Genomic DNA, 25,614 nt, shown 5'->3' on the forward strand with positions numbered 1-25,614 from the left:
AGCCAGCAAATGATGAATTTAACCAAATGACAAATCAAGCCAATGATGAATTTAACCAAATGACAAATCAAGCCAATGATAAATTTAACCAAATGACACATCAAGCAAATGATAAATTTAACCAAATGACACATCAAATCAATGGTAAATTTAATTAAATGGCACATCAAGTCAATGATGAATTTAACCAAATAACACACCAAGTCAATAGTAAATTTAACCAAATGACATAGCAAGGAAGTGATAAATATAACTAAATAATAAGGCAAGCCAATAATAATTTTATCCAAATGACACAGCAAGTTAATGATAAATTGAACAAAATGACACAGCAAGACAATGATAAATACAACCAAATGACACACCATATCAATGATAAATTTAAACAAATGACACACCATATCAATGATAAATTTAACCAAATGACGAGCAAGGAAATGATCAACCTAACCAAATAACAAGGCAAGCCAATGATAATTTTATCTAAATGACACATCAAGCCAATGATAAATTTAACCAAATAACATAGCAAGCCAATGATAGATTTAACCAAATAACACAGAAAGTCAATGATAATAAATAAAATCCTATGACACAGCAAGCTAATGATGATAAATACAACCAAATGACATAGCAAGCCAATTATAAATTTAACCAAACGACATATTAAGAAAAATTTAATCAAATGACACAGCGAACCAATGATTTAATAATATAAACAAATAACAGCAAGCAGCCAATGAAAAAGTTAACCAAATGACACAGCAAGCCAATGATAAACTTAACCAAATGGCACATCAAGCAAATGATAAATTCAACCAAATGACACAGTGAACCAATGATTTAATAATATAACCAAATAACAGCAAGCAGCCAATGAAAAAGTTAACCAAATAACACAGTAAGCCAATGATAAACTTAACCAAATGGCACATCAAGCCAATGCTAAATTTAACCAAATGACATAGCAAGCCAATGATAAATTTAACCAAATGACACAACAAGTTAAGGATTAACTTAACCAAAGGACACATCAAGCAAATGACAAACTTAACCAAATGACACAGCGAACCAATGATTTAATAATATAACCAAATAACAGCAAGCAGCCGATGAAAAATTTAACACTAGGGGTCAACCTACAGTCTTCAGCAAAAGACAGGAGTCAATACAAAGCAAAACATGTGAAAACTTAAATATAGTTCATTACTATCTAATCTATTTGATCTGAGTATGAATGCCTTTAACAGCTGTCTTACAGAAACATCTTTTTTCACAAAAATGTAAAGTTTTGTAAATAATTGTAGCAACTTTCATAGATGCTAAAACTTATGTTTTGATAACTGATCTGAACACATGGGGGTCTAGTAACCATTCTTGACATGACAAACGTTCTAATGAAGAATGGATTATTCTTCCTTGCTACATTTGTTTGTAAATGCCTAGTGGCAAATGTGTAATGCATTTTCAGGACATGTACTTATGTAGATGTTGATATAGTATATATAAACCAGAATGTGTCCAAAGTACTCAGATGCCCCACTAACACTTTTATTTTCTATGTTCAGTGGACTGTGAAATTCGGGTCAAAAGTCTAATTTGGCTTTAAAATTAGAAAGATTATATGATAAGCAACAAGTGTACTAAGTTTCAAGTTGATTGGACTTCAGCTTCATCAAGAACTACCTTGACCAAAAACTTTAACCCCAAGAGGGACAAATGGATGGACGAATGGACACACAGACCAGAAAACATAATGCCCCTCAACTATCGTAGGTGGGGCATAAAAAGATGTGGTATAATTGCCGATGAGACAACTCTCCACAAGAGACCAAAATAGCACAGAATTTAACAACTATAGGTATGCCTACTTTACAATAAATAGACTATCCTTTCATTCTGTCCATGCCAATTTAGTCAAAATTAATCAACTAGAAGTACAACTAACACAAATACTTTTCTTTGATATTTTATTGAATAATGTTTGGTTTTTATCACAGAATAATGTATTTCGTACAAACAATAAGCAATGCTTTTCTTAAATTTTTTTACTTCTTCCATCAAAATAAATATTCACATATATACAGACTTTTAAATCACAAACAATCATTAAACACTAAACTGTTAAAATACATCAACAGATACAGATAATTAGATACAAGATATTTACATATTCAAAATCATGCTTTGTCAGTTTTACTCGAACCAAGTCCAAGTATTGAATGTTGAAAAAATAAAACAATCAAGTAAGGTACTTGTTAGATTACTGTTCTTTCTTGGTTTCAATTCTTATTTTCCATTGCTCATGAAAACCATTATATAAAGATTAAATTAACACCAAGAAAGAATTTCTATTGCTCATGAAAATCATACATTTTAATACCATGTAAAAAGAATATGTTTCATTGACAGGGTTTGATGTCCAATACTAATAATAAAATCTCATAAAAATCTCATGAGCAAATTTTTTGTCAACAGAATACAAAAGCTGTCATTTAGGATACTGAATATAAGAACTTCTACAGTAACACAAAAACAAAACAACCATAAAAATAGAACCAATCTGACAAGTGTTACATAGATACTAAAAACAAGGAATGTTCTATAATTAATCATTACAAGTATTAAATGTAGAAATTTTTAAAAGACAATCAGAATCACCCCAAATATTTTAATAATGAAGTGCATATAATTTGTTGTTTTTCATAGAATGAAATATTTATTGTCAAGTAGTTTTACATTTATGAGGCATATAATAAGTTATGTTTATTTTCAAAGAATATTTCTCTGGATTTCTGAAATACTATAAAAACTCGTTTAAGTGAGTGTTGCAAGAAGAAAAAAGACATAAATTTAAATAGTCATGTATATGTCAAAAAAACATATCTTTAAGAAATTAGATCAAAAGGACTAAACAATCAAATATACAGCTGCACCATGAGCGCATGATACGCAGGTCGTCTTGTGTTTGAAGTTTATGCAATAATCTGAACAGTTTCTGAGATACAGTGCGACATGTGAAACTCCCCCCCCCCTTTTTTTATTTTACAAAAAAAATCAATAACTCTACAACAAAATTTAGAATCGTCACCAAAAAGTATACAGATTTTAAGATTAATATAACTAAGAAGTGTGTAAAGTTTTAAGCAATAATCATATATTGTTTTTGAGATACAGCGCAACATGTGAAACCCACCTTTTTTTTTTTTACAAAAAAACTCGATTACTCTAAAAGAAAAGTTTGAATCATTACCAAAATGTATACAGATCTTTAGATTAATATAACTAAGTGTGTAAAGTTTTAAGCAATAATCATAAATTGTTTTTGAGATACGGTGTGACATGTCATTCGAAAAAAAACACACCCTGGTTTTAGTTACAAAGTCCCGTAACTCAAAAAGTTTTATTCTAATTTCCACCAAAAAGTATACAGATCGTTTGACCATCATAAGAAACAACTATATTAAGTTTCATGAAATTTGGATAAGTCGTTCTCAATTTAACATGTTTACACGGGATAGACAGACTGATAGACGGACAGACGGATGCTGGACATTTATATACCATAATACGTCCCGTCAAAATTTTGACTGGTGAATAAAAAGTATCTATGAAAATATGTTAACAGTATGTCAAGTCCAACGAAAATAATCCTAGAAAGACATTGCTTTGTTAATATGCCCTTTCACGCTACATTTTTACAACTGCAATTCACAAAAGCACAGATTTTAATTATTTACAGAAATTATTTATCTTACAATAGCAAATGAGATCATACATATATCTAATAATAAAAAAGAAGAATCAAGATTATACAGTTTTCTGCAGTCAGAGAACTATTTTACACTAATCCTAATAAGAATGCTGAGAGCTGATAGTTTTGGAATGGCAGAGATGTTGGAGCTACATATATACCTCTCAGATGTGCAAAATATTTTTTTTGTTTCTGTTAAGTTACAGAATTTGATTTATCAGAATGTTTAGAAATGTATGATATGATATGAATCATCATTCAAATAGCAAACATGGGACAACTCAAAATGGTGTCAAACATGGACAGAGGTAAACCAGTATACAAAGTTACCAACCCTTTTTTGTAAAGGAAAGAAATAATAGTTTTGATTGCACTCATAGCGGAACAATATAAATAATATAACTATATTAACTTAATTAGTGAAAGGCAATACATTGAGACTAATGCATGGACTTTTTCTTATCGGCCTGGGTATCATCCCGACACCCCCATATCAGCCAGAAACTTAACGCAATCCCAGATTTCTATAACAATAACAGATGCTTCAAACAAATAAAGTAGTAACTTTTAGACATAGTTTTTATATGACTAATCAGATTTATGACAAGTTTCAAATTACTGTACAAATTTAAAAATCATGATAATTTTGTTATATATTTTGATACATTACAAATGAATATTAAATTATATTCAAGACATAAATATACTTTCATTGAATGAAGTTGTGACACAATGATTGGTTAACCCTTTCCTCCGTGGAATTTATTTTCTTACATACTTGATTTGCATAGGATTTTTTAATAAAAAAAAATCATCGGGTTTAAAGTATTAATGCATTGTGAAAATGAATATTTCATCAATGAAATTCAAATCAGATATTCTTATGAATATCCTTTTCATATTGGATGCTAATTTTTTTAAGTCCAATGCAGACATTTCGTAGTCAAAGCGTTTCAACTGAGGTACTACACAGGCGTCAAAAGTCGTCATTATGGAGTAAAGGGGGTGGTGTCAAAAAACGTCATTATGGAGGAAAGGGTTAACAAGTACATCCTGACTATATTCAATCAAATTCGCAGTCTAAAATGTCTGACAACAAACAAGTCTCATTATTCACTCTTATTTATACATGTAAACCCGTAAAATTGTTATTGTTCGAATTACATTGAAAGGGATTTAGTTTACTATGAAGATATGAAGTATATGTCAAAAACAGCAACCAAACAATAGAAAAAAACACAAAAGACACCTAGAGATCAACATATGGTTTTCAACAATAGAGAAGAGTATATTTATTAGACTTATTATTATTATGATTCTAGAAAAATTTTGTTTGAATAAAATGTTGTTTTTTTTGTTTTTTTTTGCTTTTATATACTGTGGATTCATTATTATTTGTTGGATACCAATTTTCGTGGATTTTATAGGTACAGGTTAATCACGAAATTAAATAATCAATTAATACGAATTTTTCTAAAAGCTTGTTTGCAGACTTCAACACATGAAAAAAATATCCACGAACATGTAAGTTCTCCACAAAAATTGGTCCCCACGAAAATAAGTGAATCCACAGTATCTACTAAGGGAAAAAATTGATAAGAAACAAATTTGTTATTTGAAAATGGTTGATTTATAATAAGCACTGGCAAAATCACTAATGTACTAAAGTAACTAAATGACTAGTTAAAATCTGCTATACACACCAAATTCTCTAAAGATAAACAAAGTCATATCTGTTATGTCATTTGGTAGTTTGAAAAATCAGCAGGTTAACAAAAATTATATACACAAAAACTTCTTTTGTTTATGCTAAAATTTTACTCACTTTGAATATCTTTTTTTTTACTAAAAAGTAATTCTCTTTAAACCCTTGTAATGTAGTCAAGAAATATATAAAACATTTGTTTGTTAAATCGTTTTCACTTTAAATAACGGTATATCTCCCTCAAACAAATAAAACAAATTGCATACATATGATATTGGATTACAACCTACCAAAAACTGTGGTCATTTATAGAGACCTTTTTTTAATTATATTTTTAAAATAAAAAATGACAAGAAAAATGAAATTCAACATTATATTTATAACTCATTCATCTAAAATCATTAATTCATAAAACATAAAGGACATAAACATCTTTTCTTCTCATGAAAATGCAACCACAGATGGATTAACAACCATTAGAATATAAGTTGCATGAACTAGAACATGTTTTATTATTTGAATTAACTAAAATTAACTTTTACAACAATGAAAAGTTTCTTAATCAAATCAAAATTTAACAAATAAACTGATATATTTTAAACTCAGTGGTCACTTCAAATAAAAGTAAGTATTACAAGTAAAAAGAGAACATTTAATTGAAAAATTAACATAAAAGGGACTTAATCCATCTACAATGATTAAAATATTATACATATTTGATGAAGGATAAAAACAAAACGAGTAGAGCTCATTTATTCAAACCGTTATTACCCCTTATTTAAGAGATATGGCAAAAAATTAATATTTTTTACCATATTTCGCATAGGTGTTGTTTCATAATAAAAAAAAAATCAAAATTGCAGAAATAAAATAAACAAATGAATACAGTGATCACTCATAACTCTCTCTGCTTCATTACATTAAATAAGAGTGTCAGTAAAAATATATGAAGTTTCATCAAATAAAGAAGGTGCTTGACCTACAGTATGAAATCTAACATCTAAAATGTCCATGATTGATAATAATACTAATTATGCATTCAAAACATTCTCTACTTTATTAAATAAGGTTTCAGTAAACATACACCACATTTAATCAAATATAGAAGTTGCTGGTCCATACAGTATGAAATCTAACATCTAAAATGTCCATGACTGATAATAATACTAATTATGCATTCAAAACGTTCTCTCGCTGATTTTATTCTCAATTTAACCTTCCCATATCAAGATTCTCTTCTGTAAGGAAATACACTTTAACTTACAGTCTACTTCTGACTCACACATCTTCTCTTATGCAACATACACATACAAACATTTTCTCCTTTTATGAATTCCAGCCATATCGTTTCACCATTCTATTAAATGCGTCTCTTGCTTCCTGTTCTCCGTATGGTCTATCGGCATCGTTCATATCAAGTGAAGCCTGTTTATCAGACATTATCTCTGATCGAATTTGAACTAAAATCATCTACAATGGTACAATATGTATATCAGACAGTTCGTAAAATCAGTAGTACACCCACACTTCAAAATTTCGATTACCACAACTTAATTATTTATCCATCCAAAATTGCTCAGACATCTGACAGCATTTATGTTACACGATTGGGCTAAGGTTCATTCAATAACCCCATCAAGTCCCTAAAAGGCTGTAGGAAGTCAGAGCAATCATAGACTTAAGAAACATGTTTAAATATAAAACCAGGTGCTCCGCAGGGCACAGCTTTATACGACCGCAGAGGTCGAACCCTGAACAGTTGGGGCAAGTATGGACAAAACATTCAAGTGTGATACAGCTCTGAATTTGGATTGTGATCAAATTTTTGACATTACATGTTTTTTTTTTACACAAAACAAATGTCAAGATTTTACAAATCAATTAAAGATTTCTTCTTCAAACTTTTTAAATCTAAAATTAAATAGTTGACACAGCATAGGTTTCTGACACAGAATGAATGTGGTCTAATGAACTTAAAAGTTTTTTTTTGCCTTTGAGCAATTCACTATGCTGTTAAATATTAATCCTCTCAAAAAATGTTTGAAGAAATTTTCTTTTTATTTATGAAATCTGAAATGAGAAAAATTTAACCCCCCCCCCCCCTTTTTTTCACATCCCCGTTTCCCTTTTTCCAAAACTGATATCAATCCAAATTTCTAATGGAGTTTGCAACAATAACTACTCTTTTAAATACATCATAAAATATTAAAATGTAAAATAAAGTGCTTGTTATCACTGAATGGTAAAGATTGGTTGGTAGTAAAAGTGAATATACATTGTTTATTGTATAAAACAATAAAAAAAACTTCATCAGCAACATTTTATATATTGGCAAATTTCCAATGAAGTTATTTACATAAAGTTATTGGCAAATAAAAATAGAAAATGACATCATAGTCATGTCTGGCAAATGTCCAACATACATTATCTAAAAACATTTCAGATAAGATAAGGAAAAAAAGCTTCATCAGCAACATTTTATATTGGAAAATTTCCAATGAAGTTATTTACATAAAGATATTGGCAAATAAAAATAGAAAATGACATCATAGTCATGTCTGGCAAATTTCCAACATATATTATCAACTGCTATTCTATACAAAGAAAGATAACTCCAATTGAAAATTAATTGCTATTGCACAATATTGTGCAATTAGATATTTCTTGCTATTGTGCAATACTGTGCAATTGAAAATTTCTTGCTATTGCACAATACTTGATATGGAATCCTGATTTGGACCAACTTAAAAACTGGGCCCATAATCAACCAGATGCTCCGCAGGGCACAGCTTTATACGACCGCAGAGGTTGAACCCTGAATGGTTGGGGAAAGTATGGACACAACATTCAAGCTGGATTCAGCTCTAAATTTGGATTGTGATTAAATAGTTGACACAGCATAGGTTGGTGACACAGAATGAATGTGGTCTAATGAACTTAAAAAAAAAAAATCGCTATGCTGTTGAATATTAATCCTCTCAAAAAAATGTTTGAAGAAATTTTCTTTTTATTTATGAAATATGAAATGAGAAAAATTGACCCCCCCCCCCCCCCCCCCCCCCAATTTTGTTTTTAATCCCCCTTTTCCTTATTCCAAAACTGATCTCAATTCAAATTTCTAATGGAGTTTGCAACAATAACTGCTCATTTAAATACATCATAAAATATTAAAATGTAAAAAAAGTGCTTTTTATCACTGAATGGTAAAGATTGTTTTAATTTATCAGTTGGTAGTAAAAGTGAAAATACATTGTATATTGTATAGAACAATGATTTAAGTTGATTCAACTACTATTCTGGACAAAGAAAGATAACTCAAATTTTCAAAGAATATTGAAAATATCTTGCTATTGCACAAATATCTATTCTGGACAAAGAAAGATAACTCCAAATAACTGAAAATTGATTGCTATTTCACAATATTGTGCAATAAGATATTTCTTGCTATTGCGCAATACTGTCAATTGAAGATTTCTTGCTATTGAACCATACTGTGCAATTGAAAATTTCTTGCTATTGCACAATACTGTACAATTGAAGATTTCTTGCTATTGCTGAATACTGTTCAATTGAAAATTTCTTGCTATTGCACAATACTTAATATAATAATTTTGAATCCTGTTTGGACCAACTAGAAAACTGGGCCCATAATCAAAAATCTAAGTACATGTTTAGATTCAGCATATCAAAGAAGCCCAAGAATTTAATTTTTGTTAAAATCAAACTTAGTTTAATTTTGGACCCTTTGGACCTTAATGAAGACCAATTTGAAAACGAGACCAAAAATTAAGAATCTAATAACACAGTTAGATTTGGCATATCAAAGAACCCCAATTATTCAATTTTTGTTGAAATCAAAATAAGTTTAATTTTGGACCCTTTGGACTTTAATGTAGACCAATTTGAAAACGGGACCAAAAATTAAGAATCTACATACACAGTTAGATTCAGCATATCAAAGAACCCCAATTATTTAATTTTTGATGAAATCAAACAAAGTTTAATTTTGGACCCTTTGGGCCCCTTATTCCTAAACTGTTAGGACCAAAACTCCAAAAATCAATACCAACCTTCCTTTTGTGGTCATACACCTTGTGTTGAAATTTTATAGATATCTATTCACTTATACTAAAGTTATTGTGCGAAAACCAAGAATAATGCTTATTTGGGCCCTTTTTTGGCCCCTAATTCCTAAACTGTTGGAACCAAAACTCCCAAAATCAATCCCAACCTTTCTTTTGTGGTCATAAACCTTGTGTCAACATTTCATAGGTTTCTATTAACTTAAACTAAAGTTATAGTGCGAAAACCAAGAAAATGCTTATTTAGGCCCTTTTTGGCCCCTAATTCCTAAAATGTTGGGACCAAAACTCCCAAAATCAATCCCAACCTTCCTTTTGTGGTCATAAACCTTGTGTTAAAATTTCATAGATTTCTTTTCACTTTTACTAAAGTTAGAGTGCGAAAACTAAAAGTATTCGGACGACGACGAAGACGACGACGACGACGACGCCGACGCCAACGTGATAGCAATATACGACGAAAATTTTTTCAAAATTTGCGGTCGTATAAAAATCAAAGTACATATTTAGATAAAGCATATCAAATAAGCCCAAGAATTTAATTTTTTTAAAATCAAACTTAGTTTAATTTTGGACCCTTTGGACCTTAATGTAGACCAATTTGAAAACTGGACATAAAATTAAGAATCTACATACACAGTTAGATTTGGCATATCAAAGAACCCATTTATTCAATTTTTGATGAAATCAAACAAAGTTTAATTTTGGACCCCCATTTGGACCAACTTGAAAACTAGGCCAATAATTAAAAATCTAAGTACATTTATAAATTCAGCATATCAAAGAACCCCAAGGATTCAATTTTTGTTAAAATCAAACTAAGTTTAATTTTGGACCCTTTGGACCTTAATGTAGACCAATTTGAAAACGGGACCAAATATTAAAAATCTACATACATAATTAGATTCGGCATATCAAAGAACCCCAATTATTCAATTTTTGATGAAATCACACAAAGTTCAATTTTGGACCCTTTGGGCCCCTTATTCCTAAACTGTTAGGACCAAAACTTCCAAAATCAAACCCAACCTTCAATGCTTATTTGGGCCCTTTTTTGGCCCTTAATTCTTAACTGTTGGAACCAAAACTCCCTAAATCAATCCCAACCTTCCTTTTGTGGTCATAAACCTTGTGTCAAAATTTCATAGATTTCTATTCACTTAAACTAAAGTTATAGTGCGAAAACCAAGAAACTCTTATTTGGGCCCTTTTTGGCCCCTAATTCCTAAAATGTTGGGACCAAAACTCCCAAAATCAATCCCAACCTTCCTTTTGTGGTCATAAACCTTGTGTTAAAATTTCGTTGATTTCTATACACTTTTACTAAAGTTAGAGTGCGAAAACTAAAAGTATTCGGACGACGACAACGACGACGCCAACGTGATAGCAATATACGACCAAAAAATTAAAATTTTTGCGGTCGTATAAAAATGAAAACTGAAGTGAACTAGTAAATGAATTTTACAATTTTAACTTCATTCTATGAACATCATCTAAGATATCTGATCATAAAAATATTTTGTAATTTTCAGAGGGTTCTCATTGTTTTGTGATCTGAAAAGATCATCTACGGTAATCTCTAACCTGCAAAAACTATGGTTGTGAGTTCAAAACGTGATCTTGGTAAGGTGCATTGGATTTTATTCTTTACTAAGATTGTCAGTTTTCTTGCCAAAGTTTATTGTTCTCTCTTCAAACTATTAACTTTAGCAAACAAAAACAAGAGGCTCTCAAGAGCCTGAATCGCTCACCTGAATTTTTTTGGTTTAATCTCATATCAATGATTATTTTGGCTTTTCAATTTATTTAAATGTTCTTTGAATCGTCCTATTTTCTTCAAAAGCAAAAAAAAAATCATTTTCTCCTATGTTCTATTTTAGCCATAGGAGCTATGTTTCTTGACATACAAGGAAATGAAATATAAAATTTGTACTAGATACTCTGAAACTCTAAAACTCATTTAGCCTAAGTTTGGCTGAAATTGATACAGCAGTTTCAAAGGAGAAGATTTTTTAAAGTAAGTCAACATGATGAACAAATTGTGAAAAAAGTCTTTAAAGGGCAATAACTCCTTAAGAGGTCAATTGACAATTTTGGTCAAATTGACTTATTTGTAGATCTTACTTTGCTTAACATTTTTGCTTTAACAGTTTATCTGTATCTATAATAATATTCAAGATAATGACCAAAAACTGCAAAATTTCCTTAAAATTACCAATTAAGTGGCAGCAACCCAACAATGGTTTGTTTGATTCATCTGAAAATTTCAGGGCTGATAGATCTTGACCTAATGAACATTTTTATCTCATGTCAGATTTGCTCTAAATGCTTTCGTTTTTGAGATATAAGCCAAAAACTGCATTTGACCCCTGTGTTCTATTTTAAGTAACGGCGGCCATGTTTTTTGATGGATCAAAAAGCGAAGCACACACTTTGTGCAGGATAATCTAAGGAACAATCATGCTAAGTTTCATCCAAATCCATTCAACAGTTTCAGAGGAGAAGATTTTTTAAAGTTAGCAAATATGATGAACAAATTGTGAAAAATTGTCATTAAAGGACAATAACCCCTTAAGGGGTTAATTGACAATTTTGGTCATATTAACTTATTTGTAGATCTTACTTTGCTGATCATTTTTGCTGTTTACAGTTTATCTTTATCTATAATAATATTCAAGATAATGACCAAAAACTGCAAAATTTCCTTAAAATTACCAATTAAGTGGCAGCAACCCAACAATGGTTTGTTTGATTCGTCTGAAAATTTCAGGGCTGATAGATCTTGACCTAATGAACATTTTTACCCCTGTCAGATTTGCTCTAAATGCTTTCGTTTTTGAGATATAAGCCAAAAACTGCATTTGACCCTTATGTTCTATTTTAAGTAACGGCGGCCATGTTTTTTGACGGATCAAAAATCGAAGCACACACTTTGTGCAGGATACTCTAAGGAACAATCATGCTAAGTTTCATTCAAATCCATTCAGTAGTTTCAGAGAAGAAGATGTTTGAAAAATTGTTAACGACGACGACGACGACGGACGCCAAGTGATGAGAAAAGCTCACATGGCCTTTTAGGCCAGGTGAGCTAAAAATGGCTTTCATGTTTGTCATAATGCTTTGTGTTTACTCTTAGGAATATGGAGTTAAAAGAAGTAATTGTAAATACTATTCACCATGTTTTTTGGCAAAGACAATTTAATTTAATATGGCAGGGCTAGTTGTATGTTGTTGCCATATAATAATGTCTTGCCTTCCTCAAGCAAAGGATTTTAAAGTTTCCTGATATGTCACATTTTGATACCATGAAAAACAATTTTTCTTTGTAATGTCATTACCTCCCTTGTACCTCTATTACCCTTAGTATACCATTAGACATCTTTCCCTTTCTAATATTTTTGTTTGTTGTATTTTTAGACTGTATTGACATTACCTCACCTTTCTTAAATTCATCATAATATTAACACATACACTGCTCTTATCATTACCTCAATATCATTAATTGGTCGCCAACCTGATTTGGTTAACATTTCCATACAAATACTGCCACCAATTGTTATGTGACCTGCAAATATAAAAATGTTCAGAAAACACATGTCAATTCATATGGAATATTCAATTCTATCAGAAATAGGGAATGCATATTGTAGCAGAGCCTTCCTTATGTCACAAAGACAACATTCACCAATACAAAATCAACAGTTGTTCTCCTTTCCAAGTAAACTTTTATAGAGTGTTTATAATAAAATCGCCTATTTTTTATATACCAAATTTATCTTGTACACATCATAACACTTCTAGTCTAAATATTTATACATAAATGGTAACACTAAAGAATGATAAACATTCAATTCTTACCACTTCCCTGCACTATGACTATGAATTTGGTTGACCTCAAGTTGCATTTAGTTTTTTGTGGCGTTACTTTGTAACTGATTGACCAATATTCATATATCTTCTTTTTATAACTTGTAAAATCATAAAACAATTGATACAAAGATCTCAGTTAGAAATCTAAACATGCATTAGATAAAAACATCTATGGATAAATTTCAAGTTCCTTTTTATGAATGATTCACACTAATTTAAAAAGCATTGTCACAGCTGAAACGTACGGGAAAATAAATGACTGTAAAAGTCCTCTCTATCAAGCATAGATGTGGGCAAATTAAGATGGTCCTCACCTGTGAGAAATTTAAATCTGGGTCTAACTACTCTGTTAAATGGTGGTGTCATTGGATAATCATGTGGGTACTCACCTGTGAGAAATTTAAATCTGGGTCTAACTACTCTGACAAATGGTGGTGTCATTGGATAATCATGTGGGTACTCACCTGTGAGAAATTTAAATCTGGGTCTAACTACTCTGACAAATGGTGGTGTCATTGGATAATCATGTGGAAACTCACCTGTGAGAAATTTAAATCTGGGTCTCACTACTCTGACAAATGGTGGTGACATTGTATAATCATGTGGGTTCTAACTTGTGAGAAATTTAAATCTGGGTCTAACTACTCTGTTAAATGGTGGTGTCATTGGAAAATCATGTGGGTACTCACCTGTGAGAAATTTAAATCTGGGTCTAACTACTCTGTTAAATGGTGGTGTCATTGGAAAATCATGTGGGTACTCACCTGTGAGAAATTTAAATCTGGGTCTAACTACTCTGACAAATGGTGGTGTCATTGGATAATCATGTGGGTACTCACTTGTGAGAAATTTAAATCTGGGTCTAACTACTCTGACAAATGGTGGTGTCATTGGATAATCATGTGGGTACTCACTTGTGAGAAATTTAAATCTGGGTCTCACTACTCTGACAAATGGTGGTGTCATTGGATAATCATGTGGGTACTCACCTGTGAGAAATTTAAATCTGGGTCTAACTACTCTGACAAATGGTGGTGTCATTGGATAATCATGTGGGTACTCACCTGTGAGAAATTTAAATCTGGGTCTAACTACTCTGACAAATGGTGGTGTCATTGGATAATCATGTGGGTACTCACCTGTGAGAAATTTAAATCTGGGTCTAACTACTCTGACAAATGGTGGTGTCATTGGATAATCATGTGGGTACTCACCTGTGAGAAATTTAAATCTGGGTCTAACTACTCTGACAAATGGTGGTGTCATTGGATAATCATGTGGAAACCCAGCTGTGAGAAATTTAATTCTGGGTCTAACTACTCTGACAAATGGTGGTGTCATTGGATAATCATGGCGAAACTCACTTGTGAGAAATTTAAATCTGGGTCTTACTACTCTGTTAAATGGTGGTGCCATTTGATAATCATGTGGGTACTCACCTGTGAGAAATTTAAACCTGGGTCTAACTACTCTGACAAATGGTGGTGTCATTGGATAATCATGTGGAAACTGCATCTCTAACTGTATTACTGGCTGAAATACACAAAAGGGAGTGTTACCATGGACATTCTCATATAAACAAACCAGGTGCTCCGCAGGGTGCAGCTTTATACGACCGCAAAGGTCGAACCCTGAACAGTTGGGGCAAGTATGGACAAAACATTCAAGCGTGATACAGCTCTGAATTTGGATTGTGATCAAATTTTTGACATTACATGTTTTTTTTTACACAAAACAAATGTCAAGATTTTACAAATCAATTAAAGATTTCTTCTTCAAACTTATTTAAATCTAAAATTAAATAGTTGACACAGCATAGGTTTCTGATACAGAATGAATGTGGTCTAATGAACTTAATAAAATTTTTTTGCCTTTGAGCAATTCACTATGCTGTTGAATATTAATCCTCTCAAAAAATTGTTTGAAGAAATTTTCTTTTTATTTATGAAATCTGAAATGAGAAAAATTTACCCCCCCATTTTTTTTCACATCCCCGTTTCCCTTTTTCCAAAACTGATATCAATTCAAATTTCTAACGGAGTTTGCAACAATAACTACTTTTTTAAATACATCATAAAATATTAAAATGTAAAATAAAGTGCTTGTTATCACTGAATGGTAAAGATTGGTTGGTAGTAAAAGTGAATATAAATTGTTTATTGTATAAAACAATAAAAAAAACTTCATCAGAAACATTTTATATTGGCAAATTTCCAATGAAGTTATTTACATAAAGTTATTGGCAAATAAAAATAGAAAATGACATCATAGTCATGTCTGGCAAATGTCCAACATACATTATCTAAAAACATTTTAGATAAGATAAGGGAAAAAAGCTTCATCAGCAACATTTTATATTGGCAAATTTCCAATGAAGTTATTCACATAAAGTTATTGGCAAATAAAAATAGAAAATGACATCATAGTCATGTCTGGCAAATTTCCAACATATATTATCAACTACTATTCTATACAAAGAAAGATAACTCCAATTGAAAATTAATTGCTATTGCACAATATTGTGCAATTAGATATTTCTTGCTATTGTGCAATACTGTGCAATTGAAAATTTTTTGCTATTGCACAATACTTGATATGGAATCCTGATTTGGACCAACTTGAAAACTGGGCCCATAATCAAAAATCAAAGTACATGTTTAGATAAAGCATATCAAATAAGCCCAAGAATTTAATTTTTGTTAAAATCAAACTTAGTTTAATTTTGGACCCTTTGGACCTTAATGTAGACCAATTTGAAAACTGGACCAAAAATTAAGAATCTACATACACAGTTAGATTTGGCATATCAAAGAACCCATTTATTCAATTTTTGATGAAATCAAACAAAGTTTAATTTTGGACCCCCATTTGGACCAACTTGAAAACTAGGCCAATAATTAAAAATCTAAGTACATTTTTAAATTCAGCATATCAAAGAACCCCAAGGATTCAATTTTTGTTAAAATCAAACTAAGTTTAATTTTGGATCCTTTGGACCTTAACCCTTTCGCCGATGAGTCCCGGTTTACCGGGATTCACGCTTCAGACAGCTGACGACGAGTCCCGTTTTACCGGGATCAGAATACATCTTTTATATTTCCCGCTCAAAACAGTGCAAACATGAGTTATCTTTCTTTGATGAATACCCGAATGAAAGTGTAAACATGGCGCTTCCGTTTGTTGAAAACCGTGTCAAAATCAGAGGAAATTTACGGAATTTACGAGAATTTGAAATGAGGGAACATTTTTTTTGAAAGAATATGGAAGAATTGAAGCCAAACTAGTATACTTTTTTGACATAAAATGTCGTTTTATGTACAAAACACTTGGAATGGACATCGTTCAGTGTGAGGAATTAGTACAGTCTCATAAAATTTATCAAAATTTTGCCGTTTTGGGTTAAAAAATTACGATTTGGGGTCAAAGAGCAGATATTGAGAATTTCACCTATATAATGACGAAAATTTGAAAATTTGAATATTTTATGAAGAAAAAATTCTCAAAACATAAACAAAACTGTGAACATGGTGTTAGTGAATGAAATAAATACACAAATAACTACAAACAAGTTTTTATTGACATTTATTATGAAGATCTCCCACTTGAGTAAAAGTAGCCAGGGAAGCCATCGTCTCAGAGTAGCTTCTGTCTGGGCAGCAATCGGTAAAAGGGTTAATGTAGACCAATTTGAAAACGGGACCAAAAATTAAGAATCTACATACATAGTTAGATTCGGCATATCAAAGAACCCCAATTATTCAATTTTTGATGAAATCACACAAAGTTCAATTTTGGACCCTTTGGGCCCCTTATTCCTAAACTGTTGGGACCAAAACTCCCAAAATCAAATCCAACCTTTCTTTTATGGTCATAAACCTTGTGTTTAAATTTCATAGATTTCTATTTACTAATACTAAAGTTATTGTGCTAAAACCAAGAATAATGCTTATTTGGGCCCTTTTTTGGCCCTTAATTCCTAAACTGTTGGAACCAAACCTCCCAAAATCAATCCCAACTGTCCTTTTGTGGTCATAAACCTTTTGTCAAAATTTCATAGATTCTATTCACTTAAACTAAAGTTATAGTGCGAAAACCAAGAAAATGCTTATTTGGGCCCTTTTTGGCCACTAATTCCTCTAATGTTGGGACCAAAACTCCCAAAATCAATCCCAACCTTCCTTTTGTGGTCATAAACCTTGTGTTAAAATTTCATTGATTTCTATTCACTTTTACTAAAGTTAGAGTGCGAAAACTAAAAGTATTCGGACGACGACGACGACGACGCCAACGTGATAGCAATATACGACCAAAAAATTAAAATTTTTGCGGTCGTATAAAAATAATGTAAGTTTGGGTTTTTTTCTAAGCGCTTTAAAAATTTGTAATTAGGTATTTAAAACTAAAGCATGTAGTCCAGGGAATACATTAATTAAAACAATTGTCATCTATCCACATGTATATAATAGTACATTGCAACGGGTTTGGATCCTTTTGTAATTAGAGCCATACTTTTAGTTACTGTATGTTACCTTGACTAGTCTCTTCCCATAATGATTTATACTGTACATCAAAACTTACTTCTCTTTTGAATTTTTGAGAATATTCTGTAAGGTTTTTACCAAGCTTTGAGTCTACTGGAAAATCTTTCAATTTAATATCCTATAAAACATAAGAAATGTAATTAATTCATGGTTTAATCTAATAACCAGTAAAATATTGAAATATAGCAATTCTGCTTGCATTAAGCAAATAAATTATTCCATTACAACTGAACTTATGTAAATATCATAATTTTTTAATAAAAACAGCCAGAACAAAAAAATAGTTATTAGCCCTGTAATTGATAGGACTTATGACGTTATGAGTGAAACATGTATATACCGTTAAGTTTCAAGTAGATCTTCTATATGACATCAACATAAAAAGTAGTCAAAACAATGAGAGTGCATAAGTTTAGGATATACAATTTACACAATCACTAAGGCACACCATCCTAAAATGTAATGTATTACCCATATAAATAAATTATCTCCCCTTGGACTTCCATCAAGTCCAAATTTACATGATTCTTTCTTCATAGTTTTTAAATCTGTAAAACAAAAAAAATGCATTTAATTAAAATATAAGGAATGTGTTAATTTGACAAAAGGCAATAAATTTGCATAGATGATATAAGACATGTAGACTCTTTAAGATGAAATACAATCTTCTTACTGTAAAAATATTTCAAAACATTTTACCTTCTCATTCTAAATTTTATCAATTAAGTTTTTTCTATTACCTTAATATGCATGTCATGACCAGAGAATTATAAACATTTCATTACAAAACTTGAAGGACAATATTCTCAAAAGGTCATTTTTAACATTATCATATTAATGTTATACAGTATAGCGGGTTATTTTCACGGATAGAACAAAATCGCCAAAATAAATTCTGCCACTATACGGTATTCCTTATACATTTTGTGCTGCAAAACAACACTTCAAGACTGATAAAAAATATTATCAATAAAACTTCTTTAGATGTTAAGTTTGATAAAGTGCTTAATGTCTGATTCAGGTCAAGTCAAATATTCATTGTACTGACAAATTATATGAGACAAACTCCAATTATAAGTCATTCTTAGTGTGTACACATAATAGATGTAGGAGCTCAAGATAAATTCATTGCATAGACACATCATTTGAAGTAAACTCCAATCAAAAATCATAGTTAGATAACAATTAGTAGCAAATTTAAAGCAAACTTACTTATAAATGTTAACCATATTTATGTATTCAATTTGTTAAACATACGCATGATACAAGAATCTTGAAAAAAAGACTTTAATTACCTGACATGAGTCTTGCAACAGCAGCTTTTGAACCAACATCACCAAAGAAATTAGCTCCAAGGTCATCTTCTTCGCCACTTAAATAAATAAAGGAAAAATATAAATTCCTAAAACAGTAGAACTTGCAAGTGATATTAAGATGTAGTGTGTTGTTACCCACTTTTCTGGTTATAGGAACTTCGAAGGATCTATGGCTCACATACTGCTTATACCATTGTATACCCTCCAGTGAGTCCGCCTGTCCAAAGCTAGGAAGGTGTAATCCACTGGTTATTGTTGGTTGTTTGCGTTCTAGATACATATTTTTCATTCATTGTAGTGTAAATCAGGGAGTTAGTCTTATCTTTTTAATTTTTCACATTTTTTCATACAAAGGCCTTTTTTAGCTGACAAGAATAAGACTACCGGTAATCTGTAATTTTACTGATTTTGTCCTTTCCCAATTGTGAGTTTTTGACTACAAGCTTATATATGATATGTCTTACCTATCTGCCCCTTCAGCACCTCTTGCCATATCTTGATCAGCCTCTGGCATAGAAGCATCAACATCATCATCAGCATAATAGTCATCTTCTATCTCATCTGCATCAGATTCATTGTCAGGATCAGTTAACTGTAAAAAATAATTTAGAATAAGCTGAAGTTAACTATACAAAAGAATTGAGAATGAGTTATATATATACAAAATATCTAGAATCAGTTAACTATCATGACTAAACAAAATAATCTCCAGAATCAGTTAACAAAACAAAATAATCAAGCCTCAGTTAACTATATAAAATAATCAAGAATAAGTTTACTATACGAAATAATCTAGAATCAGTTAACTATACAGCTATCAAGCTATAGCCACAAGAATTTTGATTGCATTTCATGCATGTTTACCTCCTAAAAATTCAAAATCAATTTGTTTAATCATGTTGTAAGAATTGCTAACTGTATACATGTATATAACATAATTCAGTATCATTGTCTGGCTTAACTACTTATATACAATGATAATCATATAATACAATTCGGAATCCACTTTAAAAATATGTTCACAATACAATTTACTTCACATCAATTTTAAAGACCTGTTAACATGTAACATAATTCTGCATCAATATGGTCAAGTTTGTTCACTATACGTGATATAAATGTATTGTTGTTCTTGAATCAGACTGTATTCTTAATCAGCTCAGCAGTGTTCTCCCCAGGGCCTTTTAGCATCATGGTAATGTGATGTTATAATCTTAAATGTGATGCTATCTGAATTAATTTTCCTATAGTTTGTGTTATGAATGTGATGCTATAATTTTAGAAACAATATGGTATTTCAATTTCCTTTTTTACCAGGATGCTATATATGGAATGTCTGGGGAGAACACTGTAGCTGTATGTAGATTTCCTTGGTACCAAGATCTTCTCTTTGTTTGTTTATGTCCACGTAAAACTGTTTTGTAAGTAATAATTATCATGTACTTTTTGTCTGACTTATAATCTTGTGCTTAGTACACTGTATCACAACTGACTTTACTTACTGGTTTTAACAAGCAATCTATTTTTGAAAGAATCTGTAAAATTGATTTTTCTTTACATGCATCTGTGTAGTCATGCATTTCCATTATTTTGTTTAATACATCTTCATTTTCTGACCAAAACATCTAAAAGAGAAATGTTAAATTAAATTTGCCATGTTATATTAAGATAACTTAAAAGCATTGACTTTTACTAACTAACACATACATGTACACATTCTCTGGAGGAAGAAAATATTGGTTAAAGTTTTGTTACAGTACAGTAACAATGTGGACCTGCTATTTCTATTTTCTGATGATTTATTTTTTTGTTAGTACTAGTATTACAATATGGCAAATATGGCAGACGTTATTTACATGTAGATAGATACATGTTATTTATATATATATCTACCTTTAACATGTTTAGAAAAATTTAGTCTGTGTAACCTCTGTACAAGCTGTAATAATCTTGCAAACAAGACACAAAATATTGTACTCTTGAAGTTTTAAATCACATTAGCAATGTTGAAATAGCAGCATTGCACATGCATGACATTTACACCATATAAATAGAGTTTCTGGGTAATATCTATCAATTTTTGGGTTTTTAATCAATTGTTAAGGAGTTTTTCAGGTTATCTGTGAAACCTCCTTGTAATATTATTAATCCCATATATGTTAGTTATACATCCTTGCTTTTGGGAATCTGAGCCCAGAGGCATCGGCAACTGGTCAAATTGGCATCCATAGAAAAAGTCAAATTGGCACCTGGTTAAATCGGCATCTAGTCAAATCGGCACCCATTTAAAGTCAATTCGGCATGGGTTGGATAATATAATTAGATCAGCAGGAACATATATAGATATGCTGTTCCAAGGATACAGTGATAAAAAAATGAAGTCCCAGATTAATTGTTTTTAAAGAGTTTTATCTTTAATTTAACAGTTACATAATTAACATTTGTGTTGTTTTAACTATTTACAGGTAGCTATTGCTGTTTTTTCTTCAAAAACTTGATAAAACAATGAAGCCCTTAAAGTCATAAGAAACGAGTGACTGGTGAAAAATAATGTTTATCCAATTCTTGAACCAATGCATGTATATATCATAAACTTAGTCCTCTGTGCATGGTTTTATAATTTTTTACGCAAATATATATTATAATCGTCAATTTTTTTTTTCTCTGTCTGTTATATGATTTAACAAATATGGCTACTCATTAAATGTCATGCTTTGAAGCCGAAGTTTACCGGTTGTCACCTTATAGTAAATAATCAACAAAAACATGAAAAAGCATAGGTATTAAGCACATGTTTAACATGTACAATCAGATAATTGTTTATTTTAATGACAAATCCAGGCATATTGCCATCACGGGATTTTTACGAGGAGGGTCATGCTTAGGTCACTATGCATATGGAAAATATGTTGGCGAATTGCTTCCTGGCAGCAAGCAATTAAAAATAAGTAAACTTCTTCTAAATGTGGACAAATTAAAGAATTTTCCTCAGAAAAAAGTATATGTACATAAGTTGTATAATGAAAACTATCCATTTAGTTTTAAAAAACATATGCATATTTTTTTTAATTTGAGGTTTCATATGACTTTAAATACATAAGCTGTTGTTTAATTACGAGAATATATAAGAACATTGCAAAGGAAAACTATGAGTCCCTACTAATCAAACAAAGCATGCCAAGTAGTAATTAAGGTGGGTTTTTTTTCAGGATACTTCAATCAGCATTAAACCAACAATATGCATAATTCATCTGGTTAAAACATGCATAAGAATATCCAATACTCTGAACACACATTACATTGAACGAAAAATGCTTACAGAAACCTTGGGGGCCACTTCAATACTTAATTGATAGGGTAGCCGCTGTGTTTCTGTTACCCCACACTTGACCTTAGCATATATTTCTGATAGTTTTCCTGACCTATTCATATATTTTCAAACTTGAAAATGAGACCTATTCCAGGGGCACATATATGACCTTGTATGTAGAAAGTAGACCCCAAGGATAGAAGCACACACACCCACCCAAATAACAATAAAATGTAAATATGTCAATATATGGATTAACCCTTGTTTGTTTTATTTTTTTTCTTCAAAATACTGAAATAGAACATATATATTAAACATATCTAACATGGGTTCCGAAATGACTACATCGGGTGCCGATTTAACCAGGTGCCGATTTTACTATCCCCGGTGCCGATTTGACCATGTGCCGATTTAACCAAGTGCCGATTCCACTAGAATTCGAGGCATGGAGGCAGAGAGATTATTCAATTTGGCTGCCTCAGTATCCCTCATGAATGCATGAAGCCCTTTTGAATCTATTTATGATTTTTTTTTTGCCAACTAGCTCATCTTGCTGCTGACTTTTAATTCCAAAAGGGATGATCATGATACATGTAGATAAACCCATCATAGATACCAGGATCAAATTTTTTAATTTAAGCCAGACGCGCGTTTTGTCTCAAATAGACCAATAGACTCATCAGTGACGCTCGAATCAAAAAATGTTTAAAAGGCCAAATAGAGTACAAAGTTGAAGAGCATTGATGACCAAAAATCCCTAAAAGTATTGCCAAACACAGCTTATAGTTTATTGTATTGCATGGTGCCCTAATACCTTTATGTAATTTTTGACATGTTTAATTGTAGATTTCAAGTATTTAAAGATGATTATTGTGTTGATTGGAATATATATCCACTCAAAAACAAACTGTTACCCATTTACTGCTTGGGTCGTCTTCCATTGGGACTGTGATGCTAAATTTTATATCAGAACTTTCTTCCTCATCCTCTTCTTGCCATTTGAAATGAATTTTTCTTTCCTCTTCATCAAAAAAGTCTACTTTGAAAAAGGTTCCACTTTCCAAGCACCATGCCTGTGAAGCCCCTGTACTTTCTTTGAAATCCATAATCCCTGTCATCAAAATTTACCTATTCGTTTATGAGACTGTACTTTCTATTTCACAATAAGAAAATAACATATCGCTTATACCACAGAAAAAAAATATTGCTGGAATTATTCGACAAGTCGGCCCAGCGAAATGTCGCACCAACACTAATAAGCCATATCGGCATTTAAGACCGTCTATAATGTAAAATCAGATATACTAGTAAGAGATAGAAAGGACTAATTAAATTAAGAAATGTCATCATGACTTCAAAATAGAGGCCATAAAGAGCCTGTGTCGCTCACCTTGGTCTATATAGATGTCGGAATATTAAACAAAGGAAGCACTGGCAGATGGATTCATGACAAAATTGTGTTTTGGTGATGTGATGTGTTTGTGCATCTTACTCTACTGAACATTCTTGCTGCTTACAATTATCTCTATCTTTAATAAACTTGGCTCAGTAGTTTCAGTGGAAAATATTAGTAAAAATTTACAAATCTTATGAAAATTGTTAAAAATTTACTCTAAAGGACAATAACTCCTTATGGGATCAATTGACCATTTTGGTCATGTTGACTTATTTTTAGGTCTTACTTTGCTGTACATTATTGCTGTTCAAAGTTTATCTCTAGCTATAATAATATTCAAGATAATAACCGAAAACGACAAAATTTCCTTAAAATTACCAATTTAAGGGCAGCAACCCAACAAGATTTACAAATCCTTTTTTGAGTTTTTGGCTTATAACTCAAAAACCAAAGCATTTAAAGCAAATCTGACAAGGGGTAAAGTTGTTCATCAGGTCAAGATCTATCAGACTATCTGCCCTGAAATTTTCAGATGAATCGGACAACCCGTTGTTTGGTTGCTGCCCCTGAATTGGTAATTTTAAGGACATTTTGCCGTTTTTGGTTATTATCTTGAATATTATAGCCAGAGATAAACTGTAAACAGCAATATTGTTCAGCAAAGTAAGATCTACAAAAAATTCAACATAATCAAAATGGTCAATTGATCTCTTAAGGAGTTATTGTCCTTAATATTCAATTTTTAGCAATTTTAATAAATTTTGTAAATTTTGTAAATTTTTGCAAAAGAATCTTACTACTGGGATAGATTCATAGGTTCATTAGATAGAGATAAATGTAAGCAGCAAACATTGTTCAGTAAGGTAAGATCTACAAACACATCACCATCACCAAAACACAATTTTGTCATGCATCCATCTGTGTCCTTCGTTTATGATATGCGCATAGACCAAGGTGAGCGACACAGGCTCTTTAGAGCCTCTAGTTATATTAAGAATAGATATGTGGTTTGATAAAATGTTCTCACTACAAAAAAAAACAAACTGTTTCGTTCGTTCGTCGGCTTACTTGTTATGAATATTGAAAAGTTCTTTGAGGATGACACTGCTTATTATTATGAAAAAAATGGTGTTTAAGGATTTTTGTGTTTTCAAAGTCTTTCAGATAGCAAGTCACACCCTGTTCCTTGATAAAATATATTGTTTTTGGAGCTTTTTCCACAAGTAGCTATAGCTTGTAGTAAACAGATATATCATTAACAATTATACCACAGCTTCTTGTTTTTATATCGTGTTTATTAATTGACATATATACGTGTCTTTTTTTGGTTCCGTGAATAGCTACACCACCATTCCACATTCGAATGCCTTTATCAATTTTCAATATTATATCCCGATCCTTTGATGAAACATTCTTTGTTGTTGTATATTGTTTACATACGTACATATATTCTTTGCCGCAAGTTTATTGTTTTCTGTTAAGTATTAAATCAATTTTAAGATCCATTTTGTAACATTGTGTGATCAATTTATTTGGCAATCGCCAATGGCAGTCAGCAGGGTTTCAGAACATCAGTTGTTCGACCTGTTAGTCAAATGCGTTTTGTTAAAACATACTTTTTCACTTTTTGGATCTTTTGA

The 25,614-nt window shown here is 31.2% G+C and overlaps 1 protein-coding gene across 1 annotated transcript; it reads right to left on the reverse strand.

Moving 5' to 3' along the window:
• Positions 1 to 1,956: 1,956 nt before the first annotated feature.
• Positions 1,957 to 23,912, reverse strand: LOC139523318 (ubiquitin-conjugating enzyme E2 Q2-like). The gene is made up of 9 exons (XM_071317192.1): positions 23,493 to 23,912; positions 20,771 to 20,893; positions 19,733 to 19,860; positions 19,248 to 19,324; positions 18,424 to 18,500; positions 17,990 to 18,070; positions 14,851 to 14,944; positions 13,030 to 13,106; positions 1,957 to 6,929 (listed from the first exon to the last, which is right to left on the reverse strand). Exons 1-9 carry the CDS (start codon positions 23,694 to 23,696, stop codon positions 6,786 to 6,788), a joined length of 1,005 nt encoding a protein of 334 aa, XP_071173293.1. The 5' UTR covers positions 23,697 to 23,912; the 3' UTR covers positions 1,957 to 6,785.
• Between the last annotated feature and the right edge of the window lie 1,702 nt (positions 23,913 to 25,614).

The sequence above is a fragment of the Mytilus edulis genome, chromosome 5 (assembly GCF_963676685.1).
Source record: "Mytilus edulis chromosome 5, xbMytEdul2.2, whole genome shotgun sequence".
In the NCBI taxonomy this organism is placed as follows: Eukaryota; Metazoa; Mollusca; class Bivalvia; order Mytilida; family Mytilidae; genus Mytilus; species Mytilus edulis.

What these genes read in the sequence shown, in the direction of transcription:
- LOC139523318 (XM_071317192.1), bottom strand. Translation starts at nt 23,696, where the DNA reads ATGACAGGGATTATGGATTTCAAAGAAAGTACAGGGGCTTCACAGGCA. An exon ending in TGTTGCAAGACTCATGTCAG is followed by an intron (nt 18,501 to 19,247) that starts GTAATTAAAGTC and finishes TTTGTTTTACAG; the next exon opens with ATTTAAAAACTATGAAGAAA. An exon ending in GACCAATTAATGATATTGAG is followed by an intron (nt 6,930 to 13,029) that starts GTAATGATAAGA and finishes GTACCATTGTAG; the next exon opens with ATGATTTTAGTTCAAATTCG.